This window comes from Lithobates pipiens, unplaced genomic scaffold, assembly GCF_037356315.1.
Source record: "Lithobates pipiens isolate NorthernLeopardFrog02 unplaced genomic scaffold, aLitPip1_a1.2 Scaffold_25, whole genome shotgun sequence".
Taxonomy (NCBI): domain Eukaryota; kingdom Metazoa; phylum Chordata; class Amphibia; order Anura; family Ranidae; genus Lithobates; species Lithobates pipiens.
Window position 1 is genome coordinate 195,123,408 of NW_027507787.1, and position 15,355 is coordinate 195,138,762.

The following is a 15,355-nucleotide window of genomic DNA, read 5'->3' on the forward strand; positions in this document are numbered from 1 at the left end:
TACATAGGCCTGAGTGCAGTACAGTCTGCTGTTCTGTAAGGACCGCTATCGGTCCACAATACATAGGGTTGACGTGCACTACTGCTGACCGCTGCCCTATACTGCAGCAGTCCTTCATTGGTATAGGGACTGACGTACAGTCTGCTAATCACTAACACACAACCTGCTTGGTCCACAAAAGTTCTTATAAGGACTGGTAACTTGGTATAGGGTGCTACGGTACATAGGCCTGAGTGCAGTACAGTCTGCTGTTCTGTAAGGACCGCTATCGGTCCACAATACATAGGGTTGCCGTGCACTACTGCTGACCGCTGCCCTATACTGCAGCAGTCCTTCATTGGTATAGGGACTGACGTACAGTCTGCTAATCACTAACACACAACCTGCTTGGTCCACAAAAGTTTTTATAAGGACTGGTAACTTGGTATAGGGTGCTACGGTACATAGGCCTGAGTGCAGTACAGTCTGCTGTTCTGTAAGGACCGCTATCGGTCCACAATACATAGGGTTGACGTGCACTACTGCTGACCGCTGCCCTATACTGCAGCAGTCCTTCAGCGGTATAGGGACTGACGCACAGTCTGCTAATCACTAACACACAACCTGCTTGGTCCACAAAAGTTCTTATAAGGACTGGTAACTTGGTATAGGGTGCTACGGTACATAGGCCTGAGTGCGTTACAGTCTGCTGTTCTGTAAGGACCGCTATCGGTCCACAATACATAGGGTTGCCGTGCACTACTGCTGACCGCTGCCCTATACTGCAGCAGTCCTTCAGCGGTATAGGGACTGACGCACAGTCTGCTAAACACTAACACACAACCTGCTTGGTCCACAAAAGTTTTTATAAGGACTGGTAACTTGGTATAGGGTGCTACGGTACATAGGCCTGAGTGCAGTACAGTCTGCTGTTCTGTAAGGACCGCTATCGGTCCACAATACATAGGGTTGCCGTGCACTACTGCTGACCGCTGCCCTATACTGCAGCAGTCCTTCATTGGTATAGGGACTGACGTACAGTCTGCTAATCACTAACACACAACCTGCTTGGTCCACAAAAGTTCTTATAAGGACTGGTAACTTGGTATAGGGTGCTACGGTACATAGGCCTGAGTGCGTTACAGTCTGCTGTTCTGTAAGGACCGCTATCGGTCCACAATACATAGGGTTGCCGTGCACTACTGCTGACCGCTGCCCTATACTGCAGCAGTCCTTCATTGGTATAGGGACTGACGTACAGTCTGCTAATCACTAACACACAACCTGCTTGTTCCACAAAAGTTCTTATAAGGACTGGTAACTTGGTATAGGGTGCTACGGTACATAGGCTTGAGTGCGGTACAGTCTGCTGTTCTGTAAGGACCGCTATCGGTCCACAATAGATAGGGTTGACGTGCACCACTGCTGACCGCTGCCCTATACTGCAGCAGTCCTTCAGCGGTATAGGGACTGACGTACAGTCTGCTAAACACTAATACACAACCTGCTTGGTCCACAAAAGTTCTTATAAGGACTGGTAACTTGGTATAGGGTGCTACGGTACATAGGCTTGAGTGCGGTACAGTCTGCTGTTCTGTAAGGACCGCTATAGGTCCACAATAGATAGGGTTGACGTGCACCACTGCTGACCGCTCACCTATACTGCAGCAGTCCTTCAGCGGTATAGGGACTAAGAGTTTTGTCACAGGGTCATTTAAAAAATGACATGCAGAGGAAGAGGCAGGCCCTTCCGCAGGGGTGGTAGGGGTAGGGCAGGAGCAACAGGCTTGAGCCAAAGTGGGAAGTTGCAGAAGGTGCGTTCAATTACTTTAAAGGATGCACCAGACTTGGTTGAGTGGCTCGCTCAGCCTTACTCTTCTGCACCCTCCTCATCCTCTCGATCTGCACCCTCTTCTTCACTCTCTGCTATGTGCACCCCCAAAGACACTACCACCAACAACACGACCACCACCACCACCACCACATACCTTCCGCTTGAGTCACTGGAATTATTTTCCGATCCATATCAAGAGGACATTTCTGATGCGCAGCCACTCTTGGTATTGGATCAGGAAGAGGAGGTAGCAACAAGCGCTACTCAGCAGTCTGACGCCAGTACCCAGATCAGCCCAAGGAGGAGGTTGGTCCCCGGTGTTGCTGCCTACTCCGAGATCTCTACTTATAGCGGTGGGGAAGGTGACGTTGATGATGACGTGTCTAGTGATGTCACGTGGGTGCCCACAAGAGAGGAAGAGGAGGGGAGTTCAGAGGGAGATATGGACCAGCAGATAGGGAGGAGAAGCAGCAATGACTTACATTGCACAGCAGGGACAAAGCAGACTGCAAATGTATCAGGAGCGAGTCATCGACCATGTACGGTCACATCTGGCGCTCCCAGGACACCGGCACATGGCTCCGCAGTGTGGGCTTTTTTTAACGTGTCCGCTGCTGACAATAGCGTTGCCATCTGCAATCTTTGCAGTCAACGCGTTAGTCGCGGTAAGCCCAATACTCACCTAGGGACGACCGCCTTAAGAAGGCACATGAGCAGCCATCACCGAGCCCAGTGGGAGCAACGGAACACACAAAGCCACACTGCAGGCTCTCACCGTCCAGCCTCGTCTTCTACTTCTCCTTCTCCTCTCTCCTCACAATTGTCCTCCACTCCACCTTCCATCACGCCAAGCTCACATTTTTCTGCAAAAAGGCAGGCTTCCGTGGGCCTAATGTTTGAGCGTAAAAAAATGATGACGCCGGATAACCCTCTTGCCCAACGGTTGGCGGCTGGCTTGTCAGAACTCATAGCCCGCCAACTACTGCCATATAAACTGGTGGACTCGGAGGCCTTTCGCAAATTTGTGGCCATTGGAACACCACAATGGAAGGTCCCAGGAAGGAAGTATTTCTCAGAGAAGGGCATCCCAGAGCTATATGGCCATGTTCAGCGGCAAGTGAATGTATCTCTGGCACACAGTGTCGGTGCCAAGATACATCTGACCACAGACACGTGGTCTAGCAAACACGGGCAGGGAAGGTATATCAGTTTTACTGCCCACTGGGTGAACCTTCTGACGGCCGTCAAGCATGTAACCCGTGGCACCCGTGTAGATTTGGTTTTACCGCCACGGATTGCATGCAGGCCTGACTCTTCTTCTCCTCCTCCTACTCCATCCTCCTCCCTCTCCTCCTCAGCTGCCTCCTCCTTTTCCGCTGCTAGCGTCTCTTCCACTGCACCGCCCAAGCTCCCCAGAACCTATTCCACATGCCAGGTGAGACGTTGCCATGCCGTGCTGCGTCTGTTGTGCCTGGAAGCAAAGAGCCACACTGGCCCGGCACTCCTTTCAGCTTTGCGTTCACAGGCAGATGAGTGGCTAACACCGCTCAATTTGACAGTTGGTAAAGTGGTGTGTGACAACGGTGCCAATCTGCTTAGCGCATTGAAACAGGGCAAAATCACGCACGTGCCGTGCATGGCACACGTCTTAAACTTGGTCGTGCAGCGATTCCTTGTCAAATACCCTGGGGTCCAGGACATCTTGCGGCAGGCAAGGAAAATCTCGGCCCATTTCAGAAGATCTTACACGGCCATGGCTCGCCTTGCTGACATTCAGCGGCGACACCATCTGCCGGTCAGACGTCTTATTTGCGATTGCCCGACGCGATGGAACTCAACCTTCTATATGCTTGATAGGCTGCTCCAGCAGAAACGTGCAGTTAACGTCTACCTGTATGAACTCTGCGAAAGAAACGGTTCTGGGGAGCTGGGTTTTTTTTCACCGCGCCAGTGGCTGCTCATGCGCGACACATGCAGACTTCTGCGGCCATTTGAGGAGATCACCAAACTGGTCAGTCGCAGCCATGGCGCCATCAGTGACATGGTACCTTATGCCTTCTTTCTGGAGCGTGCATTGCGTCGTGTCATTGATCAGGCTGTGGAGGAGCAGGAGCGGGAAGATGAGGAAGTCGCAATGCTGGATGAATTCCCAGGGGGGGCTACTCTATCTGAGACAAGTCAACAACAGGAGTCTGATGAGGAGTCAGAGGAGGATGGTGCCGGGGCGGATGAGCAGGAGCAAGAAGAGCATGCTTTAAACCTTTCTGGGATCCCTGTTGTGCGAGGATGGGGAGAGGAGAATGAAGAGGACGACATTATCCTGGATGATGAGCAGGAGCCAGGCCACCACACCGCTTCCACTTTAGTGCAAATGGGGGCCTTCATGCTCCAGTGTTTTAATAGGGACCCCCGTATAAAAAGCATGAGGGTCAAGGACCAGTACTGGGTGGCAACGTACTTAGACCCCCGGTACAAACACAAAATGGCGGAAATGTTACCGCCGTCGCAGAGGGCTGTCAGAATGCAGCACTTCCAGGCCTTGCTTCGAGAAATGCTGCATTCTGCTTTTGCGTGCGCTGGCAGAGGAGCAATTCCCACTCCCAGAGAAGGATTTGCGGGTACCAATCCAACAGCGCCTGCAAGAAGAGGCCGGTTTGAAGATGTGTTGGTGACTTCGGATATGAGGTCATTCTTTCAGCCGACCCATCGACAGGTGTCATCCGGATCCAGCATCAGGGAACGCCTAGACCGTCAGGTGTCCGACTACATTGGGTTAACGGCCGATGTGGACGCTCTGAGGAGTGATGAACCCCTAGACTACTGGGTGGGCAGGCTTGACCTCTGGCCAGAGCTTGCCCAATTTGCAATCGAACTGTTGGCTTGCCCCTCATCCAGTGTCCTGTCCGAAAGGACGTTCAGCGCAGCAGGGGGGATTGTGACCGATAAGCGTACTCGCCTAGCTCACCACAGTGTTAACTACCTCACATTTCTAAAAATGAATGAGGCATGGATCTCGGAGGAATTCAACACATGTGATCAGTAGACCATGTATATGTCTATAAACAATTTTTGGAATCAAGCACACAGACCTTCTTAATTCATTTGGCTCACTTCCCTGACCCAAAAAAGCACACCGTACTATATGCCCCTACCCTCCTCTTTGAAGAGGTTGAGCGGTGTCATATTTCTACTGGGGCTGCTTATTATGAGGGGTTCCCACCATCCCTGTGCTGTGCTGACTTCCTCCTGGGTGTTCTTATTATGAGGGGCTCCCACCATCCCTGTGCTGTGCTGACTTCCTCCTGGGGGTTCTTATTATGAGGGGATCACACCATCCCTGTGCTGTGCTGACTTCCTCCTGGGGCTGCTTACGGTGCTGCTGTCAGCGCTGTATGTCACGGAGCTGCTGTCAGCGCTGTATGTCACGGAGCTGCTGTCAGCGCTGTATGTCACGGAGCTGCTGTCAGCGCTGTATGTCACGGAGCTGCTGTCAGCGCTGTATGTCACGGAGCTGCTGTCAGCGCTGTATGTCACGGAGCTGCTGTCAGCGCTGTATGTCACGGAGCTGCTGTCAGCGCTGTATGTCACGGTGCTGCTGTCAGCGCTGTATGTCACGGAGCTGCTGTCAGCGCTGTATGTCACGGAGCTGCTGTCAGTGCTGTATGTCACGGAGCTGCTGTCAGCGCTGTATGTCACGGAGCTGCTGTCAGCGCTGTATGTCACGGAGCTGCTGTCAGCGCTGTATGTCACGGTGCTGCTGTCAGCGCTGTATGTCACGGAGCTGCTGTCAGCGCTGTATGTCACGGAGCTGCTGTCAGTGCTGTATGTCACGGAGCTGCTGTCAGCGCTGTATGTCACGGAGCTGCTGTCAGCGCTGTATGTCACGGAGCTGCTGTCAGCGCTGTATGTCACGGTGCTGCTGTCAGCGCTGTATGTCACGGAGCTGCTGTCAGCGCTGTATGTCACGGAGCTGCTGTCAGCGCTGTATGTCACGGAGCTGCTGTCAGCGCTGTATGTCACGGAGCTGCTGTCAGCGCTGTATGTCACGGAGCTGCTGTCAGCGCTGTATGTCACGGTGCTGATGTCAGTGCTCTGTATTACGGTGCTGCTGTCAGTGCTCTGTATCTCCTGCACCCTCTTGTTTGCCTACCCTGGTCCCTGACCTTCCCTCTCCTCCATTGCCTTCATTAGCTCCATAGTCCTGAATTGTCAGAACAATTTCCCAAATAAAAAAAAAATGCTTGTAGTTATCGATCCCAAATTCACCTCATACATGTATTATGCTATTGTCCAGGTGGTGGGACTACGTGCTACCCCCTAATAATTACCCCGTGGCCGCAAATTCGACCTAAAGGTTTGCGAAATTCGCCTCCCATTGAAGTCAATGGAGCCCGCGGCGAACGGTCGTTTTCGCGAACGTTTGTGCCCGTTCGCGTTTCGCGTTCGCGAAACGTCCCGTCGGAAGTTCGTCCATCACTATTCATACACCTCAGCAGACTCCGAAAAACCTCCTGGAGCTTTGCCTGGCCCAAGATTGCTCGATTTCAACTATAAGTTATAATAGTAGGGATTAAGATTCACGATTGCCATCTGTCTCTGATTTCCAGGGATGGTCCTAGGTATTGGAGATCAGTCTGGAAAATGTCTGTCTGATGTGAAAGCATGGAGCCGCTGCTCAATAAAATTCCTGCTCTTAGAAAGTTTATATTGAATTCTTGTGATCTCTCCATATTGTCTTGACTTTATAAACATACAATCTTTTCCCGTATTTAAATTTGTACATTTACGGGGGACCAAAGTCCACCTGCTGAGCGAGCCCAATTTAGCTCCTGTCATTCATCTTGTACAGCTGGTAGGCCCGCTTTCTAAATCTTTCTGGTTTGCCAGTGTCCTAACTGACCATGTGTTTCCAGTTCATAAGCATGGTCTTCTGTAATATGTGAAATGGCAATATAGCCCAATATCATGTATTGCACTTAAAGTGGAAGGCGAGTCAAAACCAAACTAATCTTAAATGTACTCCCACCCCCATTCTACATCCATTCTATCTACCCTGTAAAAGGAAAGATGCCTATGATGACTTATGTTACAATTTCTTTCTGTTTAGCATTAGCAGACCATGAATTGATTTCTGTTGTACTCTAACAAAACGCAGAGAGGGTCTCTTCTTAGAAAATGTGCTGTGTGAATGTCACAAACGATCCCTGTAATTTGGCTTGTACTTCCGTCGGCTCCATCTAGTGGCTACAATGTGGTATTTTCATGATTGAGGCATTTCCGGAAAATAATGCAAAATGCCCACTAGATGTAGCTGAGCATGTATCAAACGTATTAGTAACGTTAGGGGATTGTTGATGACGGCTATGTGAATTTATTATTTTTTTAACCTTAGTTTTCTCTCCCTGTACTATGGAGATTCTTTAGACTCTCTAAGAATCCTGTGGATATGGGGTACCCACTTGCAGCCGTTAAATGCCACAATTTAACTGTAGTGAGTACAGTAGGATGGGCCAGCACACTCTGCATTCATGTGGCTGCTTTTAGTTTAACTCAGAGTACAGGATAAGGTGACAACCACGCAGCTAAACTGCGTAAGTGTTGTCAAACTAGGAGAGGAAGTGTAGATACACCTTCCTGCTATGATTTATCTAAAAGAAGCAAAATAAAGAATGGAGTTTTATTTTTTTTTTCTTTCTTTAATTTTTTTACGTTTTTTTTTACATTTAGGTTTCATGTACACTGCTGCTAGTCAACTAATGTTTAAAAGCAGTTGGGTGTTGTGTTTTTATTTTTTATTTTTTTTTCAGCTGCCCCTGAACTCTTCTGTTATCGTATCAGCACATGTTTGGAAAGCAAAAAATGTGCTCAGGGCAGATGCTCAGAGGTATTTGAAACGCCAAATGCCTGTAACAGATTCTAAACTCAGTAACGCGCCTTTACAGGTTTTTTTTTTTTTTTTTTTTATGGAAATACATTTTTGACTATTTTTTGACTAAAAAAAGCTTGCAAACATCCCATGTACCTTAAGCCTTAGATGCCCTTTTACGCCCCTTATACATGGGGCAGACTCCGGAAGCAGATCTTCCCCGCTGAGCAGGAAGATGATCGTTTCCATCCAACAGACAGATGGGGGGACGGATCCCCATGCGCCTGTTTTTAGCGGACAGGATTAGATCGGATGTTAAGCGGACATGTGTCCACTGACATCTGCCATCCCATAGAGATCAATGGATGGTCCATCATTGTGATAGGAGCCTTAAGCACAGGTTACTGTTACTGTCAAAATAATCTGAAGATTAGGCAAGTGTGTATTAAATGTTTTTTTCAGTTGCTACAACCTTTAAAATTTTGCACAATCTTGAGCCAACCAATTAAAACAAATAAAAAAAAAAAAAAACTTGACTAATAGTTTTACGCATTGCAACATTATCCACACACAATGCTCAATATTAAAAGTGATCTACTCTTTTATAAAGCAAATGCACAGTTGCACACTGGTACTGACTAGCATTTCAGTATTTCTCTCTTTACCCCCAGTTTTTCTCCCTAGATCAACCAATGTGACGCCAGTGCTAATGGTGAGGGGCAGAGCAGGGGGCAAACAAGGGTTTTGTGCAGATGTCCTTCTTATCCACTGATGACATTGGTTGTTGGGATGCTGGCCCACACAGTGCCCAAGGTTGTAATGCCGCACAATAAAAACCTGTGGCCTTTTTGTAGCAAAATCTTTGCGGGCAGCTTTGGGCAATTTTTAGACATTTTACCAAGGCACCCTGGTTAAAGGGTAAATTAGGTGACATGCCAAATTGAGGTTATTTGCTATCAAGGGAAGTCAAACTTTGGAGGCTGAGGGGACGGGGAAAGTTAGTGCGAAGCTTACCCGTGTCATGGAAAGTTAAGATTTGCAGATATTTTAAGCCATGTGTATCTCTACATCTGCTGATAGTTTTGACATACAGTTTCACTGAAGGTAACCCTTGCGTTTTTTTTTTTTTTTTTAATTGCCCAGGTTTATGGTAGTTTAGTTCTTTCATATATGTGCCTTTTGAGCCTGCCAAAGAATTGACAGTTTTTAGTTAATGTTCCATGATGAGATTGTAATGAAGTATTGTGTTCTGAAAGTGTATAATGAACAGTTAGCTTAGTTCCTTTGCACACATGTAACTCCTACTCTTCCACAGGCTTGTACTAATCCAAATTTGCTGAGCAGCCAATGTGTTTAAACAAATCAAAGTTCAGCATTTGGAGCCTTGGGAGTCGTTGAATAGATGCATGTTTTCTTTGGCTTTTTAAAGAAGGAGCAGGACCACATTAATATTTATCAATGACTCTGTGTTTTTGAGTTGAGTGACATATGTGAAATATCTCCAGGGTGTATACTTAAAGTGAAATTTCACTTTTTATACGTTTACGGGATTTTTCCAACTTTACTACCAATTTAATATTATTCATCTTTTCTGTAACAGTTGAGACAGGGAATTTCAGTCTTCAATAGAAAGTTCTGTTTTTACTATAACCACACAATTGGGCCAAAAGTAAGGCTAAGAGGCCATGCACCGTGGCATCTCTTTAGGGGTTCAGCATTTAACAAAAAATGTAATTAAATTATCATTGCCGAGAACCAAGCTAAAATTTAACTTTCCAACCTGACCCCAAGCTCTGTGTATATTTGTGGGAAAGGCATTGAAACCATCACTGAAGCAGGTGGATGGAAAGTCCAAGACATCCAGGCTACAAACATACTATTTTGCTTGTATCTTAAGGAAGATGCATTGAAATTCTGGGGAATGTTTGAAAAATGACTGACTATAGGCTTAAAAGAAATGGAATTGCTTTTTCTACAGATATGGCCACTTTTTAACGGGAACTTGATTAATTGCTTGCGGTCACTGTCCTTTTGCATATTGCATGTATATGTACGCAAAAGGGTTGCAGTTTGACCTGGTGGATTGGATGGAGCTGGAGTTTGTTATCAGGATTATTTAGTCTGTTTGCATAGGTGCTCCATGCATCTCCAATATTGAGAGGTCTGCCATAAATCTTAATTGCAGAAACCTCTTAAACCTGGTACACCCACCGGTCTTAATGTAAAAAAAAAAAAAAATATTCAGGCGCTCGGGAGGAGCCCTCTGCACTAACCATCCAAAATCAGTACAGTGATCTCCCCACCGAGTTATTTTATTCTGACATGGATACTCTTGGATGAGGGCGCTGATCGGGTGCCGATCAGCAGACCCTTTTTTTCGGTCATGCCCCTTTAACAGAAGTTGGCCTGGCTTCCGTACACATGGGTTGAATGTCAGCTGGTTTCGATTGAACTGGCTGCTGGCTCCCGATATTTGGCCCGTATGTACAGCCCTTGTGACTATGTAGCCCCTCTCTAAATTTTTTTTACAGGTATTTAATATTAAAAAGTGTATTGCATCCAATCACCCCCATTTTTATTCCAATCGAATGATGGGGAAACATGTATTCACCCTTTAATTGGCCTTGGCATGTTGCAGCTGAACCCCTAGGTTTCCCTTCCTTTTATTTCGAGAACTTGGCAGACAAGGAAAAGTTTATTTTTAGTTTGTAATTAACGACGTTAAAGCTACTACCTACAGGATTATGAAAACTTCCTTTTTGTGTGTATGTATATCTCTCTCCGTTCTTTTTCTGTGCTGCTTCTTTACGAGTCCCCTGTGGACACTTACATTGTAACTGTCCTTGGTTATGGATGCTATACACCCATCCCTTTCCTGTATCAAACCATAAGGAAGACCTCTGCCTGGCAGTTTTAAAACTTTTTGCAAAAGATGGTTCATAGCGTTAAGAAATGATAAAGAAAGAAATTATATCAATCAGCGCAGCGGAATAAGTGTATATGCTATTGGTAATAATAGCTTGCTGTCCCGCCAACCACTGGAAAAGTGATTTCACAGCACTCCAAAAGAAATAATTTTTTATATATATATATATATATATATATATATATATATATATATATATATATATATATATATATATATATATATGTGTGTAATATAGAATTCATTCTATTCAGTGTAGCACAGCATAGAGCAACTTTATTTTTATTTTATTTTTATTTGTTACTAAATTATGCCTTTTCATCTTTAGCCTACTCTCTCAAGTGTTTTTTTTGGTTCTTCAACACATATATTTAGTGAAGCCAAGAACACTTATTTTTCTGATGAAACCTTCCCAACAAATCTCCATATTAAAGCGTAGGTCCATAGTTTTGGAGAGGAGGAATTTTTATCACTGAACTGTGGCAATAAGCTGTTCTTCGTGTGGTTACTATGTTTGCTTGCTGTGCAGATTTGCCTCCTGCCATCCTAATAAAACTAGATTAAATGGAATGAATAATTTCACATTTTATGGAAATCGAAAATAAGGGGGCTGAAATACAAGTTTTAATATGTTTTTTACCGTGAAAACTTGTATCACAGATGGACTTCAGTGTGATGACAAAAACGGACATGGCTGTAACGAAAATGGCTAATTTAAAAGCATAGTTGTTGATTTTATTGCATATTTATTTAATTTAAACTCTATAGTGCCAACACATTTCTCTGAACCTTGTAGAGTACATACAACCAGCCACATCAGTACCTGTCCTAGCAGAGTTTATAGCTTAATGTCCCTACCACAGCGCTACAGTTACACACAAACACACTAGGTCCATTTTTATATTTTGGCTTTTTTAACCCACCGGGCGTGTTTTTTGTACTGTGGGAGGTAATACAAGCAGATGGTGTTTCTGGTTGGCTTTTAATCTGTGATCCTGGGCTGCAAGCAAATGCACTGCCCAAAATGTGTTGTAAACCTATTGCCTATTTCAAAGGTAGTGGTCATCCACAAAGAGCCAATGGCAATCACTTTGTGAGTGGAAACCAGTCTATCATTTTGATGGGAACTATTGCCCCAGTGATGTCTGTAGTTCCATTATCCATATGTAAACTAGTGATAAATTGAGTTGGTGGGAAGGGGTTTAATCAAAATTATTTTATAAAGTCAATACATCCTTGACTCGATTGGCATACATACATTTTGCAGCATTTCACAATGTGATGTGTAGTATGTGAGCTATCTTTCCTTCAATAAGACAATTTAGAAGGCACAGCAACCTAAAACTGACTGAATGGGATGGAAGTTTTCCACTGATCTTCCCTCAATACTGGAGTTTATTACTGTAGGTTATTGCTTTTTGTATATTATCAGTGTTCTGGGTATTGGTTTACTGAATGACCCAAAAAATGTATAGATTGATATTTACCCTGGTATTTGATCTTTTGCAGGATCTCCCACACAGACTTGTGAACCACATAGTGGTACGTTCATCTCATGCTTGCTCACAGCCAGCTGGATGGGGTCGTTCATGGTGCGGCACTCACGAAAAGCATGGGGCGGGTTCATTGACAGCATGCTTCTTCTTTGCTTGTTCTCGGTCAGCTTGGCAATTGCCCGGCCATCTTACAGTCACGTAGAGGAAACCACTGTAGAACCAGAAGGTAATCGAAAAACTGTGTTCAAATAATATTTCCAGAATGTATTGTTGCAATTCTCAATCCTGTGATTTTGGCTACATATTGGTGGCTGTGTTTGATTGGTCTAGCAAAAAATAATTTTAATGTAATTATAACTCTTAAGCTAATGACCATGGATGTATACACACTAGCTAAATATTTGCAATCAAGCAAATGTTTTAGACATGCATGCTTGTATAATGAGTGTACATGCTTGGCCTATTCACCTGCAGCTATCTGACTATAAGTGGCAAAAAATGTTAAAATTTATTTGTCTTTTTCTTAAAACAAAATCGGTGGTCTTATTCTTGTTTAAAAAAAAAAAAAAAAAAAAAAAAAAATATATATATATATATATATATATATATATATATATATATATATATATATATATATATATACGGTATGTATATATATATATATATATATATATATAAATAAATAAATTCATCTAGCACTGGATTAGACTGACATTTTTGATTCCGACCCTCCTTTATTTTATTATTTTTTTTTTTTTCCCCCTCCATCATCTTTACCATTTTACGTTATTGTCATAGGTTTAAACTTCAGTTAATTTGTTTAGAGTCCCTAGATGGTATTCAATTGGGAACATCTAATGTCTCAGTCAAATATGTCTGTAATATTATATTACATTACATTCACATCCAAGGGTCTATAATTGAGCAAGAACTTGTACAAAAAAATCTTCATGATTACTGTAATAGGCTTGCATGCCAACTTATGTTTGTGTTCTGTTTAGCAGTGGAATTTGCCATTCTGTTTTTTCTTTTTTGTTTTTTTTCTTAAAGTAATTGTAAAGGTAATTTTTAGTTTTATTTAAATAATAAACATGTTCTACTTGCCTGCTTTGTGTTTTGAAATTTTTGCACAGAGCAGCCCCAATCCCCCTCTTCTAAGGTCCCCCGTTGGTACTCCTGGCTCCACCCCTCTTCTGATTTTAAATCTCTTATAAATTGGTGTCAGAAGCTTGTCAGGCTAAGATTGCATTGATTTAATATGGATTAGTACACACTGTAGGTTGGCTTTACTTTTAAGAAAACCGTGCCTCTAGTATCTAAACGCTGCTGTGGTTGGCTGTTCTTTGTGCAGGCCTACCTGTTTCAAAAGTATAAAGACTAGTGCAAGGACTAGAGGACTAACTTTGAGTAATCTGGTGCAATGCTAACTGACCATTAAAATACGTGAATGGAGAATCTCTTGGTTCTAGCCTTTCCCACCTAGAATCAAAAGTGAGCTTCAACAAGCAGGACTGTTTGGCACAATCTAGACTTTTACGGGTTAAAAGTCAAGATTTGCTAGAACTTCAATTGCCAATATCCATGGATCAACTGTTCTGACCCCTAGTTTCACTGAAGGTAACCTTCAAGTATATGCTCTGTTTGGATTTACTAGGTTTATCCTAAGTTGGCTGCTCCCTCTTCCCCTAACACCTGCAAATTCAGATACCAAACGATTGATACATGGGAATTCCCAGCCAGCACCAATGTACTTAAAATGATGTCCTAGTTGATTTAAAAAAAAATTGACTGTGTAGAGTCTGCATTTTATGCATATTTTCCATCACGCCGTTTATATAGAAAGGTATTGCTCTATGCGTAGCCAAACTACACCTTTCGCATTTCTGGTGAGAAAGGTTCATCACTCATCTTTTTGCCCTTTACGTTGGCCTCCTTTGAGAATTTCAGGTCCAGGTTCTTCCCTTGCCCAGGGGTAGCCTTTGTAAGGCCTTTGTGTTGAATGTCCTGCAGGGGACACTTAGACATAGGATACATCAGAGTGTATCTGTGCACTGTAGATTCCAGGCTGTCAGTCTGTCTGAGACGTGAAACTGAAAGGTATGGGAGCAATGCCGCTCAGCCTGTCTGTAATGTCTGTTGAGAAGAGCCCCACACCTGAAGCTGACAAATTCTCCCTCCAGCACTGCACAGATTGAGTAATCAAGTCCTCCCCCTGCAAATAAAGTAAAAGTAGCAGTGATAATAACAACCTAGGTTAGGTTAAATGGGGTTTCATTGTTATGTTTTTGACAAATCCATTATTTTCTGGATGTTTCAATGTAACATTGTATCGTAGTTATCTTTTTAAAATACATCAACACTTTTTTTCTAGATCTATAAAAGCAACTTTGCAAATATATAATATTTCTTTATGTGCTTGGAAAGTTGGGATCACAGGCCAAGACCAGTGTAAACATTGCATAGTTTATTCAGCCAATCTGCACTGTTGCTGTAGAGCAGGGGGTCTCTACACAGTTTACTGTCCTTCAGACTTTAGGGTGGTTTGGATTATGCCCAGTGGGAGTAAACCATGCCAGATATAGAGAAATAGTTGATGTCAGGAGTAATAGTGACCCATTTTTGTTGTCAGTAGAAGGATGCCCATGGAAGGAATGATGCCTCGTCATTGGTAGGAATGGTGACCCATTGTTGGTGTCAGTAGCAGGAGAAATTCCTCAGGGGTCAGATGAAGGCAATGCAAAGAGCCGCAGTTTGGTGACCACTGCTGTAAAGTGAGAACATGGAAGGCTTTGTATACCTGTTTGATTCAGTCTCTTAAACTAGAACTAAAGCAAAACATATTTTTTTTTTTTTTTTTTTTAGTTTTGGATAGAGGAGAGATGGAATAGAACACTTGTCAATTTGATTGCTATCTTTGCTCCCTGTTCAGGAGTTTTACCCTCTGTTTGTCCTGTTTACCATTATCTTTAAAGTGAAAGTAAAAGAAAATACTACATTTTTGGTTGTCCACAGAAAAGTAATGGGGGGGGGGGGGGGGGAATCTTCCAATGGGGACACTAGTTCTGCTGACCTTGGGGTCTCCAAAAGATTTCCCTTTGCAGGAATTTCCTCTCACATCTTGTTTAGCTATGAAGGGAAATCTCTACAATAAGACAAAGATATATCTTACAGGGGTTATAACCTGCCCTTACTCCATCCAAAACTAACAAAAATGTTTTGCCTAGTTCTACTTTAAGCACCTCTCAGTAGCCATA

At 43.9% G+C, this 15,355-nt stretch overlaps 1 protein-coding gene across 5 annotated transcripts in view; it reads left to right on the forward strand.

The window, feature by feature from the left end:
- Positions 1-15,355, forward strand: part of FGFR2 (fibroblast growth factor receptor 2) — a 130,599-nt gene that overhangs the window by 38,374 nt on the left and 76,870 nt on the right. For all 5 annotated transcript variants that reach the window (XM_077455379.1, XM_077455384.1, XM_077455382.1 and 2 more), the window contains exon 2: positions 12,115-12,327. In XM_077455379.1, coding sequence (XP_077311505.1) covers positions 12,183-12,327 — 145 coding nt within the window. In that variant the 5' untranslated portion in view covers positions 12,115-12,182. The remainder of the gene's footprint in view (positions 1-12,114; positions 12,328-15,355) is intronic.